General features: G+C 37.8%; 2 protein-coding genes across 2 annotated transcripts in view; one reads left to right on the top strand and one right to left on the bottom strand.

The window, feature by feature from the left end:
* Positions 1-11,906, top strand: part of lpar1 (lysophosphatidic acid receptor 1) — a 42,421-nt gene extending 30,515 nt beyond the window's left edge. Inside the window, exon 3 of the mRNA XM_067433575.1 lies at positions 10,461-11,906. Coding sequence (XP_067289676.1) covers positions 10,461-10,762 — 302 coding nt within the window. The 3' untranslated portion in view covers positions 10,763-11,906. The remainder of the gene's footprint in view (positions 1-10,460) is intronic.
* A 7,152-nt stretch (positions 11,907-19,058) lies between these two features.
* Positions 19,059-23,886, bottom strand: part of musk (muscle, skeletal, receptor tyrosine kinase) — a 59,020-nt gene continuing 54,192 nt past the window's right edge. Inside the window, exons 16-17 of the mRNA XM_067432599.1 lie at positions 22,811-22,959; positions 19,059-22,484 (exon numbers count right to left, since the gene is read on the bottom strand). Coding sequence (XP_067288700.1) covers positions 21,799-22,484; positions 22,811-22,959 — 835 coding nt within the window. The 3' untranslated portion in view covers positions 19,059-21,798. The remainder of the gene's footprint in view (positions 22,485-22,810; positions 22,960-23,886) is intronic.

Genomic DNA, 23,886 nt, shown 5'->3' with positions numbered 1-23,886 from the left:
CCAGTGTTGAATTTTTATTTCCCTGGCCATTGTTTCTTGTCTCATTAGCATTATTGGACCACATGACAAACTCGGATATGCTTACATGGCATACAGATCTTCTTCTACTTCTTTCAGCTGTTCCCGTCAGGGGTCGCCACTGCGACTCATCTGCCTCCATCAAGTCCTATCCTCTGTATCCTCTTCTCTCAGACCGACTACCTTCATGTCCTCCTTCACTACATCCATAAACCTCCTCTTTGGTCTTCCTCTTGACCTCCTGCCTGGCAGCTCTAACCTCAGCATCCTTTTACTAATATATTCACTCTCCCTCCTCTGAACATGTCCAAATCATCTCAACCTGGCCTTTCTAACTTTGTCTCCAAAACATCTCACATGTGCTGTCCCTCTGATGTACTCATTGCTGATCATATCCATCCTCATCACTCCCAAAGAGAACCTCAACATCTTCAGCTCTGCTATCTCTGCTCTTCCTCCTGTCTTTTCCTCAGTGCAACTGTCTCCAAACCATACAACATTGCTGGTCTCACTACTGTCCTTTTCCTTGCATTCTCGCTGGTACACTTTTATCACACAACAGACCTGACACTTTTCTCTACCCATTCAAACCTGCCTGCACACGCTTCTTCACCTCTTTTCCACACTCCCCATTGCTCTGGACTGTTGACCCCAAGTACTTAAAATCCCGCACCTTCTTTACCTCTTCTCCCTGTAACCTCACTGTTCCATTTGGTTCTCTCTCCTTCACACACATGCACTCTGTCTTGCTGTGGCTAACCTTCATTCCTCTTCTCTCCAGAGCAAGCCTCCACCTCTAGACTTTCCTCCACCTGCTCCCTGCTCTCACTACAGATCACAATGTCATCCGCACACATCATAGTCCATGAAGATTCCTGTCTGACTTCATCTGTCAGCCTGTCCATCACCACCACAAACAAGAAGGGGCTCAGAGCCGATCCTTGATGCAGTCCCACCTTCACCGTGAAGTCCTCTGTCTCACCTACGGCACACCGTACCACTGTCCTACTGCTCTCATACATATCCTCCAATGCTCTAACATACTTCTCTGTCACTCCAGACCTCATACAATACCACAGCTCCTCTCTTGGCACTCTGTCATATGCTTTCTCTAAATCTACAAAGACACAATTCAGCTCTTTCTGACCCTCTCTGTACTTCTCCAAGTACATTCTCAAAGCAAATAATGAATCAGTAGTGCTCTTTCTTGGCATGAAACCATACTGCTGCTCACAAATGTCCACTTCTCCCCTTAGCCTTGCTTCCACTACTCTTTCCCACAACTTCATTGTATGGCTCATCAGCTTAATACCTCTGTGGTTTCCACAACTTTGCACATCTCCCTTGTTCTTAAAAAGTGGCACCAAAACACTTCTCCTCCATTCCTCAGGCATCCTCTAGCTCTCTAAAACCTTGTTGAACAACCTAGTTAAAAACTCTACTGCCATTTCTCCTAGACACTTCCATATCTCCACTGGTGTGTCATCAGGACCAACTACCTTTCCTCGCTTCGTCCTCTTCAAAGCTCTCCTAACTTCACCCTTGCTAATACTTTCTACTTCCTGGTCAACAATATCTGCCTCTACAACTCTTTTCTCCCTGTCTTATCCTCATCAGTTCCACCAAAACGTTTAAACCCTGCCCCAATGCTTCTAGCCTAGCTCCCTTTCCACCTGGTCTCCTGGACAAACAGAATGTCAACTTTCCTCATCTGCATCATATCTAGCAGTTCTCTGCCTTTAACTGTCATTGTACCAACATTCAAAGTCAATGACATGTATGCTTAAATGGCATACAGATAATTAAAAAAATATATAGTCAGTGTTTCTTTTTCCGCTCATCCTAGTTTCTTGAAGTCAGTGACCAGCCCTGAAAAAAAAACATAGATTATGATAAGCTGACCATTACATTTATCATGTGGAAATATTTTGTTGATTTTTACTGGCATTTTGCCCCTTGTGAATCTCAGAAACGGCCATAATCGTAATTCATAAGAAATGTAAACATCACATCCCATGAAGCAATGATTTCATGGTTATGGAATATCAGCATATCTTTTTATCAACAGTTCATTAAAAGGGTGATTTATTCATCTATGTCAGATATGAACAACAAATAACCATCATAACAACTTATGAAAGTGATGGTTTGAATATCAGCTTTCCATTCGTAATTCAATCATGACGTCTATATAAAATTGCATTCACATCTCAACCCATCCCTTTCATAATGACTTTTATTCAATACTGAATAAACACTATAAAATATCAGTTGCGTTTTAAACAGTTCTTTATATTATTTGAATAAAAGCATACACTTAAAGGGATAGTTTACCCAAAAAATTAAATTAAAATCTTAATAAAAAAAAAATAAAATTAAAATAAAATTAAAATCCTCACCCTCATGTCGTTTCAAACCCATAAGACCTTTGTTCATTTTTGCAACACAAATTAATATGATTTTGATGAAATCCGAGTGCTCTCTGACCCCTCCATAGACAGCATAACACTTTCAGGACCCAGAAAGACATTGACTCTAGTGATTCAACCTTAATTTTATCAAGTGTCAAGAATAATTTTTTTTGTGCGCAAAAACAATCCAAAATAATGACTTTATTCAACAATTTCATTCTGGCCTGTGCCAGTCTCCTACGCACTATATACAACATATCAGAGAACCCTCAGATTTCATCAAAAATATCTTCGTTTTAGTTGATGAACGAAAGTCTTGGGTTTGGAATGACATAAGGGGAATTAATAACAATAGGTTTCTTTTTTGGGTGAACTGTCCCTTTAGTCAGGAGGATTCTGGCAGACTCCATTGTATATATCTGATTTAATCTGGTCTAAATATACCGATTCCCCAGAAATTAGTAGAAAAGCTAACTTAACTGGGAGGGCCAGAACAAATGGTCGTGCTTTTGCTAAACCCTTCAGTCCTGAATCTGCTGTTAGCTATGCAAAGCATGCACTAAGCACTTCCACAGGTGTTGCTGTCTCACTGAGTTCCCATCAACCTCTTGCTAATGCTGCATATTTTTGACCACAAACATTTGGCCATGTGTTGTTGAGTTTGCCATTAAAAAAAGATAGCACTTGTTTTGCCGAGATAACTTTTCCTCGTGGGTGGTTAATGCTGATAGACACTTCTAGTTTTTTTTTTTTTAAGATGACGTATGTTGGATTTGCGTCAAGGTTTGTCATGTGACGGTAAATCATGCAGTGTTGTTGTACGCAGCAGATAGTGGCTGTAAAATTACAGGACAAATTAATATAATTTCTGACAAGTTTTTCAAAAAAAACTATTCTATTTAAGTCTCACAAAACATGGAAGTTACAAGTTATGATGATTTGCAGTTCAGACCGTGAATCAGTTAGGGGTGAGTGGGGCATAACCTTAATTGTAGCACACTTGGTTTAAAACTATCCACACATCCGTTTACTATGCCTAGCAGTGCATAATCAAACAAAGCCTAAAAGTCTTGACCCTGTGGAAGATAAAATTCTGTCCAGCCAGCTCGTGTCCCTCATTCATCTGCGCATGATGCATCATTGCGGGGAAACAAGGTAAAACTAGACAAATCCGATATTATTTTTAATCTTATATCTATTGTTTAAAAGTTGAGTTCTTTAATGCTGATCTAATAGTCAATGTTCAGAAATGATTCATTATTATTATTATGTTTTGAACTATGCTGTATGGCTGTGTTTAAAAGTTCACACTTTACTTCCATTTGGGTTAAATCACAAAAAAAATATATACACTGTATTAATGACACAACCACATAATTGTATTAGACGTGTGAAATTAATGTGGGGAAAAATAAATACTATGAAACCCAAGTGGATTTGCACAAGCTGAGAAAGTCAAACAGCATTAGTTTGTGCCCCGCTCTCACCTACTTCTAGTACAATGATGTAACTTGCTGCTTAACCTTAGTAACTGTTGCACGTCTGCTGTTCCAACCATGCTGGTTCAACAATAGAACTGTTGTTAATGACGTCACACTGGTGCTGAGGTAATAAAATCTGCTAAATTAATCTGTTTAAGATCAAATGAATATGGGATTATTGTTGTAAATAACGAACATAATTCTACTGATTCTTATACCCTTTTGCGGGAACCAATCACAGACTGGCTTTTCCACCTGGTGCGCTATTAGCGGGTTTAACACTATTACGGCTAGAGAAGTGATGGGTCGTTGCCTGTTGATCACCCCTCTTGTGGTCTGATTGGTTGAAGGACTATCCAATTCCATGCAGAGTCATTTGAATAATGCTTGTTTATCACACCTCTCGTGCTGTAGAAAATCAAGAGAATCAAGAGAAGACTCCCCAGACCAATGTTCAATCTTAAATTGAGCTTGGTCTAATGATAGCCAGACAAGGTGAAAGAGCCAAAGCCTTATCAGTTTGAGCTGCTGGCTCAAACTGCCGTCTTAATTCCCGATGCCGACAATGTTAGCAAAGCAGCAGAATGTGACCATTGACCTAATCTATGAACAGACAAACCCTGAATGGCGCTAAAAATAATTCAGATACATGCGGTGTATTTTTATTCAATTGAACTGAATCAATAAGCAGCGGAGGACCAATAAGTTCAAAACATAAGTTTTGTTTATAGCCTATTATAAACAGATTTCCTCAAAGTTAGACTATATACACTAGCACGTTACAGTATTGTTGTCCGTTACCATGGCAACCACTTGCGTTTCTAAGTTTGAAACGCAGTTACTGTTGGGCAGCTACAGTACTGTTGCTGTATCTATGTTTGTCGTATGTCGTACATTTACGTATGTACTTTTTGTTGTTTATCTGTGTACCGTATGTTCTACTGCTGCTGTGGCACTGTGCTTAAGAAAATTTCCCTTTGGGACAATAAAGTATATTGGATATTTGACTTTGAAAACGCATCTCGTAGCGTGCGTCTCAATCAGCTCCCTAGTTCAGTAGTCAGGGCTCTGATCAGGGAGTCAGCCCATTGACATGAGTACCTTGTACATTGTACCTTAAAGGTACATATTAAACCATTTGAAAGGGTACCGTCCCAGAGACAGCTGTTGTACCTAGTGTTGATTTTATCGTGCTAAATGCTTTGAGTGGTCATGCACACGAAACACATTTTGGTATTATGTTGCACAAGACACATTTTTTTTAAAAAGTCTTTTAGCTCCTCGTATTAAGAATGAAATATAATGCGCGAAATACTCCAAAAGATCTGAATCCAATGGTCCAACATGTCTGTCTAGAGCATCTTTGTATAGAAAATCAATGTAAGATCTGTTGTGTGAAATGCAAAATCGCGTTCTGCTTCAATCGCTCCTTGACAAGATTCTAGAACTTTCCAGTGCCAATTAAACATACAATTGTAATGCTATAAATGAACTAGTTTAGGGTCCAATTCTCACTATTAACTAAAATACAATAAAACAACCAATCTTTTGACTTCTCCTTTCAAGGCATGAGACCATGTTTTCCCTTAGATACAGCCAGTCCCTTGCCTTTGTCAAGAAAAGCCAAAAAAATACCTCCTAGACAAATCCAACATTCAAGTGACTTAGCAAAGTTATTTCGCCTCTGAACCTGAATCTCTTGCAGTGTTCGTCTGAACACCCCAGTCATTGTGCCTGATGGTGTTAATAAGCCTTTGCGGAAGTAATAAATTGAAATCCTGCTCTAAGATGAAGCAAGGCTTTGAGCAGCTGCCAATTTAACTGCTTATTCAGCTTGTAAATGGGAGAGAGCTTTTAATGGAGGGTGAGGGGTGTTACAGCCCTATTTGTACCTAACATCCTGCAGTTATGACATGCAGAATGTAGGTTGAAATAACCAATGTGCCTTAACTGGGTGCTTTTTTTAAATGAAAAGTGTTCATATGTAAGTGTGAATCCATGTAGCATTTGGGCATGATTCATTTTTGAGGTACAACATACAAGGCTTTGGCTGATACTGCTGTTTAGGATGACATCAGTCCAAACTTACTCAGTTTTAACTCGTCCACACCCATACTATTGGCTTTATTTGTGTGTCTTTGGAGCACTGTGAGGAATACTTACCCCAAACGCACAGTTATCCATCAAAGTAATTACTTTTACTTGAGACTCTGATTAAGGATATAGTGCATCTAATTATTACATCTAGTTGTAATAGGAAATGTGTCTGGTGGTATCATGTCTCAATTGTGCCACTTACAGAATCACTCAAAAGAGCTGAATTAAATCAAAATGGTGTTGTGGTGGATTAAAATCCAATTTAACCTATGTCGAATTTCATCCTAAATTAGATAACATAAATATTACTTAAGAAAATCTAGTAAAATGCTTCTGAGAGAGCATGACATCAGCAGACTAACTATATGTTATGTGAAAAGTAGGGTAATAGATTGATATATTAGCTTTGCCACAAGACTTTTGTGTCAAAATTATTTGAGTCCAAGTCAGGATCGAGACCAGAAGAGGGTCGAGTCTGAATCCACATGCTCCTGAATCCAAGGACTGACAAGGACTCGGATTCCTGAACTCAAACAAGCTCATCACATTTCTGGGATTTTTCTCTCTTCCAAAACAAGCTGATCCTCTGTTTCGAATTAGTTTTCTGGGCTGTTTGTGTAAAAGAAACCTCTCGATGCTGCTTCCATTCTCACTGCTGAACCCACAGTGAAGAAAATCGCCTTCGCTTCAAGTGTATTTTTATTTAGAGATTCGTTATTCACAGAAAAACTATGAATCTAAAGTAGCATCAAGTTTCCGGGTAAAACAAACTGGACGTTTGGGTGCAGGGATCAGTATTGAGGAAACTAGTTTCGCCTTTGACGTACAAAAGTATCAGAATCTCTCACTTCAAACGCAGTTTTCAGTCCCCCTCGTTCACGTCTCTCTGGTGGGTTTGTTCAGAGAGAGCAAAACATGTGGCAAAGCCATGCTGGAAACAGCTTGCAGTTTATCTAACTGTTGAGAGTCTCCACATAACTTTCAAGTGATGTAAACCATTCAAGAGCAGCTGCGTTTGACTAAAAGGAAAGAGTAGTGCTCTTGCAAACGTATTTCTGTCTTGCAAAATAACAACTGCTGCCAAAATGTTATTTTTCTGTAAATATTTTATTGTTTGACAAAGTCATGTTAGGTTAGATTCATAAGACAAAGGATATGATAGGAGAAGTTTGGCACAAAGAACATTTACTAGACAGATTTTTTTAAGCACTGGGATGCCTGCCTGCCCTTCTGTTAGTAATGGAAAAGCCAGATATCCACTGCCTTGTATTATGAGATGTGGGCTCTGTCCAAAACTTAGGCTGCATCGGAAATTGCATACTCTTGAGTAGGTACTTATCTTGAATAAGAAATTACTTCAAGACCGCTAAAGAGTACATTCTATTAAGAATGAATCCGTGTAGTTTGAGTGTAATCCGGACACACCACATTCACCATGTTGTCATTAACATGACCTACCGGCATCTGTTGCCTACTTTATAGTAGGGAAGCATGAAATTGTGGATGCAGCAGTCTACTGCCTACATAGGAAACTACCTTCTAAGGCAACATCCCTGAAGGAAACATTCAGATCCTGTCTTCACATGAAGCACATCCCAGCTAAAAAAAACATGACTGTTACGTAACTGCAACTTAATCTGGTGGTCAAACTTTCATTGTGGCGACGTAACTAGTTACATCGTGGCAATCAGAAGGAAGTGAAATTCCTGGATTTGTTGCCACAACATAACTTTGCAATGTTGCTAGAGGCCATGGATTTGAATTCCACCACTGCCACCATGTTTTATGTGTCATTTTCTATTAAATAAAGACTAACTTGACTTTTTTTTTTAATATAAACTTGTGAACCCTACACACATTTGACATGAGGTTACCCTGTGTCTACCCTCTTTTCTCTGGCCCCCTCTACAACAGAACTTACAACAATTGTTTCTATTGGCACAAGTAACTGCGACATCGTGGCAATGTCGCAGATTAATAGTTGGTAATCAGTTTGTAATTTTTATATGCATTTACTTTCGAATAGGCAGACGTGCAGTAGTTTAACCTAATTTATGTCCTCATTTGCTAAACAGCTGTGAATGAGGAATGCGGACTCAAAGTGAGTCATTTATTTTGAAAAACACAAAAATGTACAATAAAACACACCCAAATTATTATTAAAAACAGGATATACAGCAAAACATGAATGAAACATTCAAGATGTTCTGTGCTAATCATTATAACCATATGCTATGCTTGCGTAACATTTGCTAGTAGGCATTTCAAATGATTCAGGAAAGATATTGTAGAGGTATAAATATTAAAATATGCATTATATATAAGTATTATTAGAGTTTATTTTATTATGCAAACTTAAATAAAATCCAAGTATATGTATACTCACAAGTGAGTTGTAAGTGTACTATGTCAATACTTCTTGCTACTGGTTCGAATGCCGGTCGCCATGTTGCCCCACCATCTTGAAAGTACATTAGCCAAAGAGGGACATACCCGTAAATTCAAGCTCTCCCTCGCACCTCCGTCACATCAACTGATCTCTGCTCACGGAGAAAATGATATAGCCTACAATGTAAACTTTGCCTTACGCTAGTATGTCATACAATATACAGAATAACGATAGCACTGATAAAAGTTACTTTACTAAGATTGGCTTGCATTCGTCTGGGAACCTGATAGCTTTAGCTAGCATTTTAGCTTTTAGCACTTTAGATTTTAGCATTGAAATGGTAAAAAAATATCGAAAACGTAAAAATATTATTCATTTTTACATAGATGTCATAACCTACATGTTAACTGATATATATATAATTATATAACTGCAAATTATAAAAGTTTTTTAAAGTAACCTCGTCACTTGAAGGAACACTCATGGACGATGTCAAACTGGAAGCCATGTTAATCTTGGACTAAATCGGCCACTGTAGGAGTTAAAACGAAATCGGAATTGAGAGGAACAGAAACTAATATTCAATGGATGGTCATATACCTTTTCACTGCTAGTTGGGGGAAAATATCACACAGTGTGGCTTGAATGAAAAATACAACAGGAAATGTTAAATTCTTCCAAACTAAGAAGGATATTTGTAGCCTGACGTGGTCATACTCAATTCTAGTCAGAATATGAGTCTGATGCTGCTCCATTGGGCTGTGATTATGAGACGTGTTTCAACCGAACCAGGAAAGACATAATTTGGATAGACCTACAACCAATCAGAGCAATGAAGCGACGCATTGTCAAATGTCAACAGACAGAGCTCAACTGCACTGTGTTGCCAAGTCCGCGTTTTTTTTTTCCGCAGGCTGTTTTCTATGTCCGCGGGTGGACGCGACTATTATGTGATATATAGACCCATGAGTGCCAATTTTAGCAGGCAACCTTGCCAAAATAATACATTTTACCCCCCAAAAGGCATTTTTTTTCCCGGAGAACCCCCCGAGAAGCTATTGTTTAGGGCTAGTAGTTGGCGGGTTTTGATGTAAAAACTTGGCAACCCTGTCTGCACGCACGCTGGAATACACAATCTTTGCCGGTGTTGTAAAAAAAAATAACATAATTTAATGATACGCAGAGTACTTACCCAACATGATCATCATTTCTGAGAGAAATTGTGAAGGTGAATGCATATACAAACAAGCTCTCCGTTTAGGATTCGAACAAATATAATCCAAGCCCCTTTGATGACGAGCATGATTACGTTACTGTTTATCATCTGTCCGTCATCGTCTAAAGCCCGCCCTGATGATTTCATTGATCTGAACAGTTTCTCTTCGGAGATAATTACTCCTCTATGGATCGAGGCCAGACCAAACTGCCCAACCTAAAAATGTTGTGGGCGGGGCTAAATTCGGCTGGCATCCAGGCTAGGATATTTGGGTGTTGCGAGAACTCTCATGTTAAAGTTGTAGTAAGCTATTTCTGAGAAACACTGTTGATATCTGAAACACATCCCTCCCTTCATTGCTCCGCACCAAAAAAGCCCAGATTCCCGAAATAAATTCACACAATGTAAGAGCTTCCTTATCATACACTGTCAGAAAAAAAGCTGCATTGTTTGTCACTGGGGCGGTATACCCTAAGGTACAAAACCAAAAATGTACTAAAATGTACCTTTTAAGGTACTAATACACACTCTAAAAGTACAGATAAAGTACTTTTCTACAGTATTTCTTCAAATGTCATTTTCTCTCCTATTTCATCATGAGTGGACACACCCCCTACTGCTGATTGGCTCACTCTCACTCCTCACCTTCATGATTTGACACGCCCCCTACTGCTAACTGGCTACAAGTGTGTTGTGCTGCTCGGTCTGATCCACTTTCAACAGCGTTTCTCAGAAATTGCTTACTGCTAGTTATTAAGCTTGACTGTGCTACTTTTTAACCTATTTTTGCATTACAGAACATGTCCTCAAATACTCGTGAATCACATCCGTTTCCTCTTGTTTTTCAGGTGCTTTTATCGTGTGCTGGACGCCTGGTTTGGTGCTTCTCTTGCTGGACGTGGTCTGCTCCAAATGCAACATCCTGACCTATGAGAAATTCTTCCTCCTTTTAGCGGAATTCAACTCCGCCATGAACCCTATCATATACTCCTACCGGGACAAGGAGATGAGCATCACATTCAAACAGATCCTGTGCTGTCAGCGCCAGGAGAACGTGAACGGTACTGCAGAGGGTTCAGACCGATCCGCGTCCTCCATCAACCACACGGTCCTGAGCGGGGGTCACCATAATGACCATTCAGTGGTCTGAGCTCCAACAGGTGCCTACATAGTATTAGCGCGCAGAGACTGTGAAAAAGGCATTTTCATCAGCAAAAGACTTGTGATTATGAAGTTTTCTGAGCTTTTATTCTTTCTTTATAATGTTTTGACACTATAGTAAAGAAACTATTTAAAGGCTAATCCAAGAGGATTTAAGTAGCCAGTTTAACACAAATTGTATTTGTTCCCGTTATGCCTTAAGTATGGAAAAAAGTTGGATGAGTATCTTGGCTAGTTGTAATTTTTTGACCAGATTGTTGTAAAGTGAGGAGTTACACTTTTTTTTTCTTTTTCGTCTTGTACAGCAGGTGTTAAAGTGAAGGACGTAGTGAAGTGTCCAGTGAATCTGCACTAGAAAGAAAGAGTGCGCGTAAGAGACCACTGGGAAATAATTTTGCGAAGTACTTGATTTTTTGGTTTTATTATTATTTTGCAAAGTTTATTTTGCACTGCAGGTTCACCCCTCTGATACCGAGCTGTCACCAAATATAATACCCCCAAAAAATCTGTCTTTCTGCCCATTGAATGATTTATGGGTCCAAGGGGCTGAGAATGTAGATGAATGCTTGAATTTGAACATGAGGACCATTAAATATTTATGTGAAGCTGGGTAAACTTTTACCTCAGTAACTTGAAACAGCTTAATTTACACAATGTAGATCGTATTTTTCCTGACACAAAATTACCTTTTCTATCTTATATCACTCCCAGTCATTTACAATGGGGATAAACATCCATGCCTTTTTATTATTTCTGACACATTTTTATGAATTATATTCAGTTTTTGATGTATTCTGTACACGTTTCTAAAACATACAAGGCAAAATAATAGTACAAATGAACAGTATTTTTTTGGATGTTAAATTGAAGTGATGCAACATACCTTACATCATGGCCATAATCAAAATTAAACGTCATAAATAAACAAAAAAGGTTCAACATAAGGAAATTAAATTATCGAAAAGCGCCTTTACTTCATATACCGTCGTATGTACGTATGTATATAATAAGTGTATATATTCATATGTTAGTCAAAAGGGGAATGTTTATTGTTTAAATTTAAAATATTTGAACCAAGGTATAGCTATTTTAAAATATTTTTGGTTCTAAACTTCTAATTTCATCATATTTTTTTTTTTTTTTTTAAATCAAACATGGAAGGACAAGTGCATACAGTGGCCCAGAAAAGTATTTGGACATTTAAGATACATTTAATCATAAATATGACACCTTGGTAAAACATTATTTGTCTCAGTTACTGTTAGTATGTATATACTATAGTAATAACAGTATGTTATGCATAATTACATGCAACTAGCTCTAAAACAAAACATATTTGTAACCCTAACCCTATACTAAGTACATGTTGTTAAATAGATAGTTCACCCAAAATGTTGTTACCAAGAAGATCTAAGAAATAGCAAGAAATAGCATTAATACACAGAAATTCAATTTAGCCAACTGAAAAATGTAGATGTGATCAGTCACTAGAAAATGTTCAATTGGGGCCTGATTTTATTTTATTTTTTTATATTGTGGAAAACTGACAGACAGACAGACAGACAGACAGACAGACAGACAGACAGACAGACAGAAGGACACTCTCAGAAATAATGTAAAAAATGTATCACTGGGGCAGTACCCTTTCAAAGAGGTACTAATATGTACTATGTGGGTACTAATGTGCACCCTTTAGGGTTAAATAATATACAAAGTTGTGCCTTTTTTCTGAGAGTGTAAGAAATGAAATGTCCCTGTGAAATCACACATCCACCCCCCTAGACACCATTTTATTAAAAGACATAACAAAAAATGGTAACAGTTTATTTTCCAGCGACCTTGTTACATATATTACATGCACTGTAAAAAATATTTTAAAAATAAGTTACCGGTTTGCCTTTACTTTGAGTTTTTTTTTTTTTTTATATATATTTTTTTTTAGTTAATACAATGAACATTTTTGAGAATCGACAACCTTTTTTCAAATATTATTAAAAGATTTTGTAAGCATATTGGGTAATCGTGTGTTTTATTTGTGATGACATAGTGAAACATGCCAAATTGTGCTATTTTCATGATTTATGACTTTTTTTTTATGTGGATAAGATACAATAATATTTTGAGTTTATATTTATTAAACCAATTTCCTTCATTGTATCAACTCAAAATTTTCATTTCAATAAACTCTTTCAATACAAAATTTAATGCAACCAAGTTACTTATTTTTTTAAAGTTAAACCAACAATATTATATTTTACAGTGTATAGTTACTATAGTAATAATTATAAATTATGCATAATCATATGCAATTTACCCTAAACCAAATCCCCATCCTAACCCTAACCCAATAGTACATGTTATTAATTATTATTACTCAGTACTTAAATGCATAATTACACTGTAACACAGACACCTTTAAGGACAACTCCACAGAATTTTATTTTAAGTTTTTCTTGATCGTTATACCTTTGTGAGTACAGTCTATAGAAAAAAAGGAAAAAAAAAGAAAAACTATTCGGATTGGTGCTTGCAACACGGAGCTATTACAGTTAATGCCCAGAGCCTCCACTCAGCTAAAACGGCAGCTTTGGGGGCATAAATGTAAAGGGTGTCTTTGTGCCTCTTAACAGACACAAAATGCAATTGAAATGTCTGTCCAACATGAGCAGGGCCCTTACATGACAACGAGATGCGTTTAGCCACTTAGCCATTGTTTAAATTCACCTAATTAGTGTTTTAGACGGCTAGCTGTAGCCGGAAAAAATGGCAAATAGTCCAGTTGGGAAGAGCGTCGTGTGTGTAAAGCATGATTATTTTATTACTGCACATCTTTCCTCAAGCCGTGTGTGCCCAAATGGAAGGATAAATAAAGTTTCCATTACCTCCACAGTGCTTGCACCCGTCTTTGACCACGGGATTGCATTTTTCTTCACAACCGGCCCTGCTATGTTGTGTCTGTGTAAGTGTGTTGTGTCATTCTTGTCAAAGTGTTCAAAAAAAAATTCACATTCTGTTGCCACAATTCGGAAAGGCACAAACGTGAACAATTTACTTTTCACTTGTGAGCCTGATCGGATCATCACTGTAGTGATCTCCGATTCACGAACGAATCGTTCTTTTTAACCGGTTCTTTTTAGTGAACCGTGCGAACCAGTTCAACAAATCGGACCGAATCATTCTAAACGGTTCGCGTCTCAAATCATCGCTGATCCCACAAGTTACTTTAATTACTCACTTTCTGACATGAGTGACAGTCCCTCAGAATAGAAATATATTAATGTCTTAAATTGTATGTTGTAACTCCAACCGTTCACTGAACTGAGACATGTTTTGCTGAGAGATCTGATGAACTCACGAGCAGCTGATACTGAGCTGAACATTTTTAAGCCCTTTTTTCCAGTTACAACGGCGTTCCCACGTGACTTCAGGGCGAGACTACAGTTAGCCGTCTAAAACAGGTGAATTTAAACAATGGCTAAGTGGCTAAACGCATCTCGTTGTCATGTAAGGGACCTGTTCATGTTGGACAGATATTTTAATTGCATTTTGTGTCTGTTAAGAGGCACAAAGACACCCTTTACGTTTATGCCCCCAAAGCTGCCATTTTAGCTGAGGGGGGGCTCTGGGCATTAACTGTAATAACTCCACGTTGCAAGCACCAATCCGGTTCGTTTTTTTTATATAGACTGTACTCACAAAGGTATAAATCAAGATAAACTTAAAAAATTCCCCAGAGTTGTCCTTTAAAAGAAAGTGTAACCCTTTATATTAATGTGTCCTTGTAACAGTGTAATTATACTAAGTAATATTTAATTAACAATACTTCCTATAGGGTTAGGGTTAAGATTAGGGTTTGGTTTTGGGTAAATTTAATATAATTATGTATAACTCACCATTGTTACTACAGTAACTACATGTAACGTGTAACAAAGACAATGTCATATAAACTGTTACTCAAAAGATCCTCAAAAAAAAAAAAAAAAAAAAAAAAATCAACTAATTCATTGTAAATGTGACTGGTAAGTGTCCAAAACTTGTTGGGGCCACTGTAGGAAAGTTCATAATATAATTCTAACATCTGTGAAGTTAACAGTTGTATATGATGTATTGTTTATAAGAGGGAATGCTTTTCATGAAATAACCTCCAGTTTAAAACGGATGTAAAATGAGTGTTGTAGCAAAAGGATTTTACTTTTTTACCCTGTAACATTTTGAACTTAATGTTTATTCATGTTTAAAATGGCATTGTGCATAGAGACTGAAAATGAAATTTGAAGATTTGCACTCTTTAGACGAATGGGAGATTTTGGGCTGAGATAATATCATTTTAAAACATATCAGTATTACCAGTTGTCATACAAAAAAGAAAAAAAGACCAAAAAAAAAGAAAAAATACTAACATTGTTATTATCAATATTACACTGAAAATATGCATTGATCAAGTGTTAACATTTAAGTTTCTTGAGAGCTTTTCGTGTTATTTGTCTTTCCAGGAAAACAACCTATAAAACCTCTTTATTATTATTATTTTTTTGTTAACCAAGTAGCAAATGTTCCAGCATTTCTGCAAGTCTTACTCTGTTGTGAAAGCAAGTTTGAAGCAGTCCAGTGCTCCAAACAACGTCCATCCAGAAGAGACAGCTGTGCTTGACGGGTCATGGGCCATAGGTTCATTCTAGGTTGAAAAACGATGCTATGTTTCCTATTCATTTCAGCAAATGTGACCGTGAAGTCTGAAGTCTGAAATCCTGTATGGTAACATCCACTTAACAATGTCATTCAATTAGTGAACCTTCTTTAAATAAATCTGTATATGAGTCAAATCCTCGTCTGTCATGTGTTATTCGCATTGTCTTGTTTTAAATTACAACGTTCACTACTTTGCGCTTATGAAATTATGAACTCGTTAGCATATCGACACATTCAATGGAAAAGCATATACGTGGCAAAGTTTCTGCAAAACTGGCATTTTAGTTCATTTTGTTCTTTTGCAAAGGAAAATTGTGTCAGTTACCCAATAACGTGATGGCTCACAGTTGACAGATATTTTCCAGAATTACAACAAAATGGAGCTTTCCAGATTTCCTGCAAACTGGTAGGAAATCCTCGTGCTCAGAGCAAGTCGAAGAGTGATGGGGATGTTACCCGTGATGATGTCACTAATCTACAAGAACTCTAAAACAAACCTTCACCGGCCTCATTTTTGGCTGCCGTATGGAACATGCCTTATATCTGTAAAACAATGCCTGGTATGTTAAACATACGGCCAACGAGATTCCACAGGACAATTGGACTACAGTTTTTTTTTTTTTTTTGCTTGGAGATAGCCAAGTCTATAAACCAGAGCAGCTGGGGTCAGAATTCCTCTGTATTTGCGTTACTCTTTAGTCATGTGTGATACTAGACATGGAGTCTTTCAAACAGCTATGGTGAAGCTGTGAAGGAGAACAGTTTCCTGTCATTTGCAGGCCTTTTGAACGCCAGTGGCCTGTTTCATAAACTGCTTAGACTAGTTTTACAAGGTGGTCATCCAATTTTATTTCTACAAGACTGGCCACAACTTAGACTGGCCACAGCAAAATGTAAAGTACATTTGGGATCCAAAAGGTCACTTGTTAAAATATTTCTATTTTACTTTTTTTTATTTACCCTGCTGAATAAGAAGTTAGCTTAGTGTGCACTTGTAGTGTACTTCAAATATTGGTAGTGCTTTATTTTACAGTCTGCATGTACATACTATGTACTTATTATAGAAATTTAAATAACTGGGTTATAATTAGGTGCTAACCCTGAACCTTCCTCACCTTACATTACTAGTATTTTCTTGGATAAGTACACTTGTGAGTACATATACTGTAAAATAAAGGGTTACACTTTAAGGTGTCATTGTTACAGTGTAACTATATATTTAAGTACTGAGTAATCATTTTATTGAGGGTTAGTTGCATGTAATTATGCATACTTTACTGTTATTACTATTGTAAGTACTTGTAACAAGTGGCCTGACAAGCCAGACCTGCATCAAGATGTTTGGTCTGGAAACTCACCATTCACAGGGCTCAATCTGAGAGGCGGGATAAACGGTTGTCTTTCAAACTCCCTCTGCACGCAACTGGATGGCGCTACAACCAACCAGAGCAACATGAAGTGGAGCTGATAGATTAAACTTTCGCCATATACGGGCGGCAAAACTCCGAAGACATCTTCCCTTTTTAAGAATGACTTCAGTGCCGTTTTGTTTTTTTCTCAGAGAAAAGCTCAACTCCAAATCTTCCAGAGTCGCGACCAAAGCTCATTCGAAAGACCGCTGTTCACCAGCTTCTGTGATCACAAGTAGCATGCAAGCGCAATTCTGGCATCATTATGTTAAGCCCCGCCCACCGACTCTATACACAATGTGATTGGCCTGACCAGAGTTTGCTTTTTACAGCTCAGACGTGTATTGAGAGTTGCTAGACGATACTCGCGGCATATTAGATTTGTTGCCGCTAGGGTGTGTCTAGATTTCTAGGATTTCTAGATTTCTATGTAAAAAAGACACTGTAACATAAAATGTTACCAAATAAAGTATAACCATATTCTTAAAATTATTTATTTAAATAAAACTGTAATTGCAGATAATATAATACTTTACAGTATAATTATTTATTGTTACTTGTGCTTAAGTAAACTTATTTTATTGTAAGTTTTACTCTAGTGTGTTATTCAGTATTACATTTAAAGTTAATATATTAGAAATGTTTAACTTTGTATTTCACATTCGCTTTGTTTCACATTGCATGTGCTTAATATAGTAATAACCGTCAATTATGCACAAGCACAAGGAACTAGCCCAAAACCAAATCTTATATATCGAAATCATAGCGTCAACATTTTGATTGTAAGTGGCGCAAAATATGCAATCAAAGTCGGATGTGGGTCATTTTTTATGTGCTCATAAATATACATTTTTATGACTCCAAAAACTAAATGAGAAATTTCCACCAAATTCGACATGCTTATGTATGGGGGCACTCTGAGAGCAGACAAAAAAAGTTGTGGGACTGTGCCACTTGGTGGCGCTATATTTGAAAAAAAAACATGAAATTGGCTTTAAAAGTGCACTATGTATTATTTCTGCAGTAAAATTTCAAAAAAAACACTAGGCCAGTGTTATATATATTGTTCAGTTAAGTTCTTACAATATCCCAAATGTTTCCAACTATTTGTAAATTGAGAGAAAATTGCTATTTTAACCAAGGAGCCAGGATATCTGAGGGAGTCGCCTGTCAGTTGCTTCATATCTGCTTTACCCTCGGTTTCCGGTTTTATTCTGCAGAAACGCTTTACTTTAGCAGTGTGTGTCACAGCAGCCGCTGAGCGAACGCACAGAGTAACATCCTAACATCATTTCAAACACATTTAAATGTATCTAATATGATAAACAGAGCTGCGTTACCTCATACTCTTGACCGGAAAAACAGAAATAGCGCCGGTGACTGTGTCCCGTCATAATAAAATTCCCGCTGCATGCTAGGCGTGTTGTTCAACTCATTAACAATCGCTTCAACAGCCTTGCTCAGCTCCCACAACACTCTGTCCTGCTCTGCTTCATGCTACAGTAACGTTAATAATCACATCCATGAATATGATTTCTGCCCGAGTCCAATCTGATTCTTTTCCACCGGCTGTGAGGTGAAGACCACATGTCCCAAGATTCTGCTCAAACCTGGCATCATCAAACTAGGCCTTTGTTTTGATTAGGCGCCCTCTAGCGGACGGAAAAGTTACATAGTGTAGCTTTAACTACAGTACCATTCTTCTGATTGACTTCAAAAGTTGCTATCACAGTCCGTTATCCCATTGGTGTACTTTGATAAACATGGCTGTCCTTTTAATTGCCAAATGACAAAAACCAACGCTGTAACTCTGCAACAGTTTTGGATATTAACTCCAAAATCTCTGTGGCATTGTTATGCCACACTGGCATAACAATATCAATTTAGTGACAGCACCACCTTTTGGTCAAACTTGACAAGCAATTAAATCATTTTCAACCAGTCTGCCTAAAACTATGTAAACATGTCTAAAATGTATAATTTTACAGTTAGTCTTAATGCTCCATGTCATGTTTGTTTGCCTCTGTTGTGCTTGGCCCTGAAAATTGCTACTCGCTACTCAAGTTTTTATAATATTAAAAACACTATAGTCATGCAGGAAATATGAATATGAGGCAGGGCAAATCAGTTCCAAAAATATGTTTTTTATTTTATAAAAGATACATTTTTAAATTGTACAAGAGCGCATGCATGCATAATGTGATATCCATTAAGTAATTTAATAAGCTTTTACTACAAGTATCCAAATACTACTGTTCTGAAGTTTAGGATACCACAGCTATAATAAGTTGTGTGCTCAAGTCCAAAATAAACGAACCAAAATGGGAACAGTCTACCTACTGTTCATTTTCCAGGTTTATACTCCACCCTTTCAGTCAAAGACCCTGTGTCCAACCATGAAAAACACCAAAAATGTGTGATGGTTTGGACATAAATCGAAGGATAAAAGGAATCCAGTTTTAGCAATAGAGGAGAAAAATCACAAACAAGATCTCATCAGCATCTCAGTTGTTATTCCTAGACAGCAGCGAGATTACGTGGCGATCAAACGGAGACTTGCAGGTCACTGAAGTTTCTTGCTTTCTCCTGAGAAAATGACCCTAGTAATCTCATGTGTCTCCACTTGAATTTATAAGATCTCAATGTCTCAAAATGTCAAAATAAAGAAAACATGAACTAAATGATCTGACCTATGTTGTCCGTACATTCATTATGTTGTTTCATTAGGGATTTTATGAGGAACATCTGAGATGCTGATTATTAAACTAAACATAACCTCGGAGCAAAATACAGTTTTTAATTCATGGCTGAAAAAAGATATTTGTTCTGTTTCTCCCTCATGGAATCCAATATCCTATTCAATTTCAATGGGACTTTTTTTTTGTATTACAGTGAGAAAGAATCAAAGTTTTTCTTCTTAGTCTATTAGCCTGATCAGAAAGAATCAGGGAGTTACATCACAGGATTCAGAGAAAGTGTATGGTTTGAATAGAAATAACTGAAGTCCAAATTCACCGCTTAGTTTTGTTGTGGGCTCTCCGTCTTCTAAATGCTCTGGCTCATGAATCCATTCGTCACTTGTTTTTCCTGGCCTACTACTCGGTCGTCTGTGGTTTTGCCTTGCTTATTCCTTGAAATTGAATCGTATAAAAAAAATAACTCATGGCCAAGACGATGTATTTCTAGGATTATCAGATATGTCCTGACATTCTTAGATGATAAATTCAAATGCTGGAATAGAGAAACTGTCCCACACACGTTGAAAGTAAATCCTTCACCATCCCTCTTCATTAAATGCCAGCGTGATTTAATACTGTCTCTGAAAGTTCCTGTTTTGAATGCTTAGAGCAAAAACTGGCTCAAATGCAGGGAAAGGTAATGTCGTAAATCATGTTCCATGAGGTCATTTCAGTTCCTGTGATGTAACACTGCCCCCTACCTGCTACATGATGTACACCACACTTTTAAATTGAAAAACAAGTGTCCAATAGACTTTAAGTTTCTTAACAGTTACCTACCAACCTACAAACGTTACTATTGGAATTGTGGATGGGTGTATTTATTTATGATCCGGGTTTCAAGACAACAAAGATTTTTTTATTTTTTTTATTTTTTTATTTCAAGCAAATATCAATTTCCAACATCTATTCATATAGCTAATATAACCACTATATTAACATTTTTGGTTAAATGATGTAATAGTAAAATTATAACATACTAATAACACAAAAAAGTCATGCTAACTGTGTGTAATAACAAATTCCCAAACCATATTTTTCTGAATTTCTGTCAAATTTTCTAACAAAAGTTTGGACATGCTGAACTGAACTGAATTAAAATTAAATGGGTAAGGTAACAGACACCAGCATACATGGACAAGTTTATGATATATTTAACATTTTGGTCACTACATATTAAACATATTTCAACTTGTGATATTTCATCATTTTTATTGCTTCTTATTTTTATTTAATGTGAAAACTAGTCATAAACTTCTGTCCAAGATTTTGACTGGTAGTGTATGGGACTGTCAAACAGATAATTGATTGAAAGTTAATTTTAAGATATATTTGTCTCTATTTTTAACAATATACATTTAATTCATACCAATTAATCTGAGTGGATTATGAGATATGCTATGATAGGATGCAATACTGTTGCATACACTTCTCTACAATGTTTTCTGATATATTGTTTCACTCACTTCTACTTACAGAAAATATAACTAAGAACAAGCACAGAAACATCTTAATTTGGAATATCAGTTAGTGAAAAAGTAAATGAAACTATTCAGTTACAACATAAAAACAATAAAGTGATGATGTGCCACATTGGAATAAGCTATTCTACGTAAATGCTTTAAACTTAAACAATAAGAACCAGATGCACATTACTCTTACAACTTAAATCATAGTAGATCCAAAAGCAAGGAAAAGTAAAAATGTCGGACATTTATACCGTATGCCTCTGCTTGCAGAGGCTTCAGTCCACCTTATTACTAGACATGGACCTTCTTTATTGGAGATTCTGTTATTATGAAACCATCTCAAAGCTTGACTATCTCTCATCTGATGCCTACCGTACATCCATGTCATTTTAAAAAAAAAAACAATTGAGATCATATGAACAGACGCAAGCATTCATCTTCAAAGAGTTTGAGGGATCAGTATTCCTTAAGGTATGTGAGCTTTTCAATCAGTTTAGGCTTCTTTCACATGCCTTTATGTCCCTCTGCTTTTTTGAGTATTTGTGGGGACTTTAAGGTTTGTTAGGACTCTTCAAGGTCTCCTCTGGGTTGTCTGGAGCTAGTGTCGATACCTTAAAGTGTTTTATCCTTCGTCAAGATCCCTCTGGGCGCTTTGAGATACTAATGAGCTCCTGGATAGTTGCAGCTTTTTGATTCTTTAAACCGCATTTTTTAAAATCCTCAAGAAAGGCCAGATTTGAGCATCTGGTCATGCATTCTTTCCAGGATTCTGTGAATGCTGGCAAAACTAGGCCGGTCAGTGGGATGGCTGCTCCAACACAAGCGCATGAGGTTATACAGCTCCTGTGGGCAGTTTTCTGGACAGGCAAGAACATTTCCATCCCTTACGTAGTAGATGACCTCCTCGTGGGCCATGCCATAGTAAGGCTGCATGCCATATGAGAAGATTTCCCATAATACCACGCCATAAGCCCACACATCTGATTCGCTGGTGTAGCGGTTGTAGAAAATAGATTCGGGTGGCATCCAGCGAATCGGGATGGCATCATTTTCACCGGCTTTGTAGTAATCAGCCGCATAGATGTTGCGTGAAAGACCAAAATCTGCAATTTTCACAACCAAGTTTTCTGCTACCAAGCAGTTGCGGGTAGCTAGGTCACGGTGCACAAACTTGCGCTCTGACAAGTACGCCATTCCTGCCGCCACCTGCTTGGAAATGGAGAGCTGCTCCAGGCAGCTGAGGGGTGGGTAACGCTCAGGTTCTGACACAAGGCTGCTGCAAGTCAAGGTATCCCGACTTAGACTGGGCTGCTGGGTTGAAGAGCGCCGACGCAGAAATTCGTTCAAGTCCCCATAGGCCATGTATTCAAACATGAGACACATGGGCTTCCCCACCGCACAGACTCCTACATGGCAGATACACAAATGACAGGTTAAGTTACACCTCCAACTGTTGATACCTAAACAAAAATACACTTCTGTTATTCTAACACTGGGTCGAGCCGTTGAATCTGGTTCCGGAATGCCACAGAGGGGACTGATCCAGGGTTATACACTGGGTCAACTCTGAAATGGATGAGTCAAGCTATTTTAAGGCTTTTTTGATTGCGGTCCCCTTGGGGAAAGGACATACATGTAATAGGAAGCAGATGTGGTTCATTTTAGGAAAGTCCTTAAGCAGATGTATTCTAAAAGTGCAAGCCTTTGAAGGCATGCAATTGTGATACATTACCCAAGAGACGGACAATGTTGGGGTGGTCAAACTCAGCCATGAGAGCAGCTTCTCTTTGGAAGTCATTCTGCATATCGGCCGAAGCTTCCTCCTTCAACATCTTCACAGCCACCATGGTGAACGGCTCTATTGCCAAAAGACCAGGGGCCCTAAAAGACAACAGGCACATTGGAAAGTAGTAGTGACAGTTTGCTTGCGTCACAGTGAAGTAATTTTAGCTAAAAGTTCCTGATCCAACTAATGTATTTGAAACAATACTGTCATTTGAATGAATTTTTGGGCAGCTTTATCTACTGTTTGAAGTATCGTACTAGGCAGAGCATTACAACTAGCCTAAATGTAAAATGACTGTACAGTTGAAAGTGATATATGATGGCTAAGTTTGGTAAACCATTCTCGGAAATTATCCTCTGCATTTAACCCACCCAAGCTAATCCACACAAATTGCGAGTGGTGGGTTGTCAACACACACACACGCACACACAAACACACAATGCAAAAAGTGGACACACACACAGGGCAGTGGGTAGCCATTAACTGTGGCGCCCGGGGAGCAAATCGGGGTTAGGTTCCCCTGTTTAAGGGCACCTCACACATTTCCTGCCAGTATTGAGAATTGAACCTGTGACCTTTGGGTTACCAGTCTGACTCTCAAACGATCAGGCCATGACTGCTCCTGTACAGCCAAAGCAATGTGTTTCTTTACACACATGCACAATCCTGTAGAACTGGGCAATAGGCGTATAGCTACAATATTTACTGTAATGGTAAACACTTGACTCTGGGCAGCAGTAGTAGGCAATCTTCACTGATCTCAAACCAAATTCCTCCCTACATCTTGACATAAATTGTCAAACAGGTCATAATGCATTTTAAAATAGCTTAAATGGTGATGCAAAACTGTGGAAACAGAACCAAAACGGCAGCTTCTCAAGAACCATCTTAGAATTCCATTAAGATTACACTTCCTGTGCTAAAGGCTCCTGTGTGTTCCTGGAGAAGTAAACACTTTTCTAATGGGTGTCTATAAATAACCTCCTCAGCAGGGCTTGCTCACACGATAGTGTCTACAGGGA

Source organism: Pseudorasbora parva, chromosome 23 (assembly GCF_024679245.1).
Source record: "Pseudorasbora parva isolate DD20220531a chromosome 23, ASM2467924v1, whole genome shotgun sequence".
In the NCBI taxonomy this organism is placed as follows: domain Eukaryota; kingdom Metazoa; phylum Chordata; class Actinopteri; order Cypriniformes; family Gobionidae; genus Pseudorasbora; species Pseudorasbora parva.
Note: the sequence above shows the minus strand (reverse complement) of the source record. Positions and strands in the feature narration are given on the sequence as shown.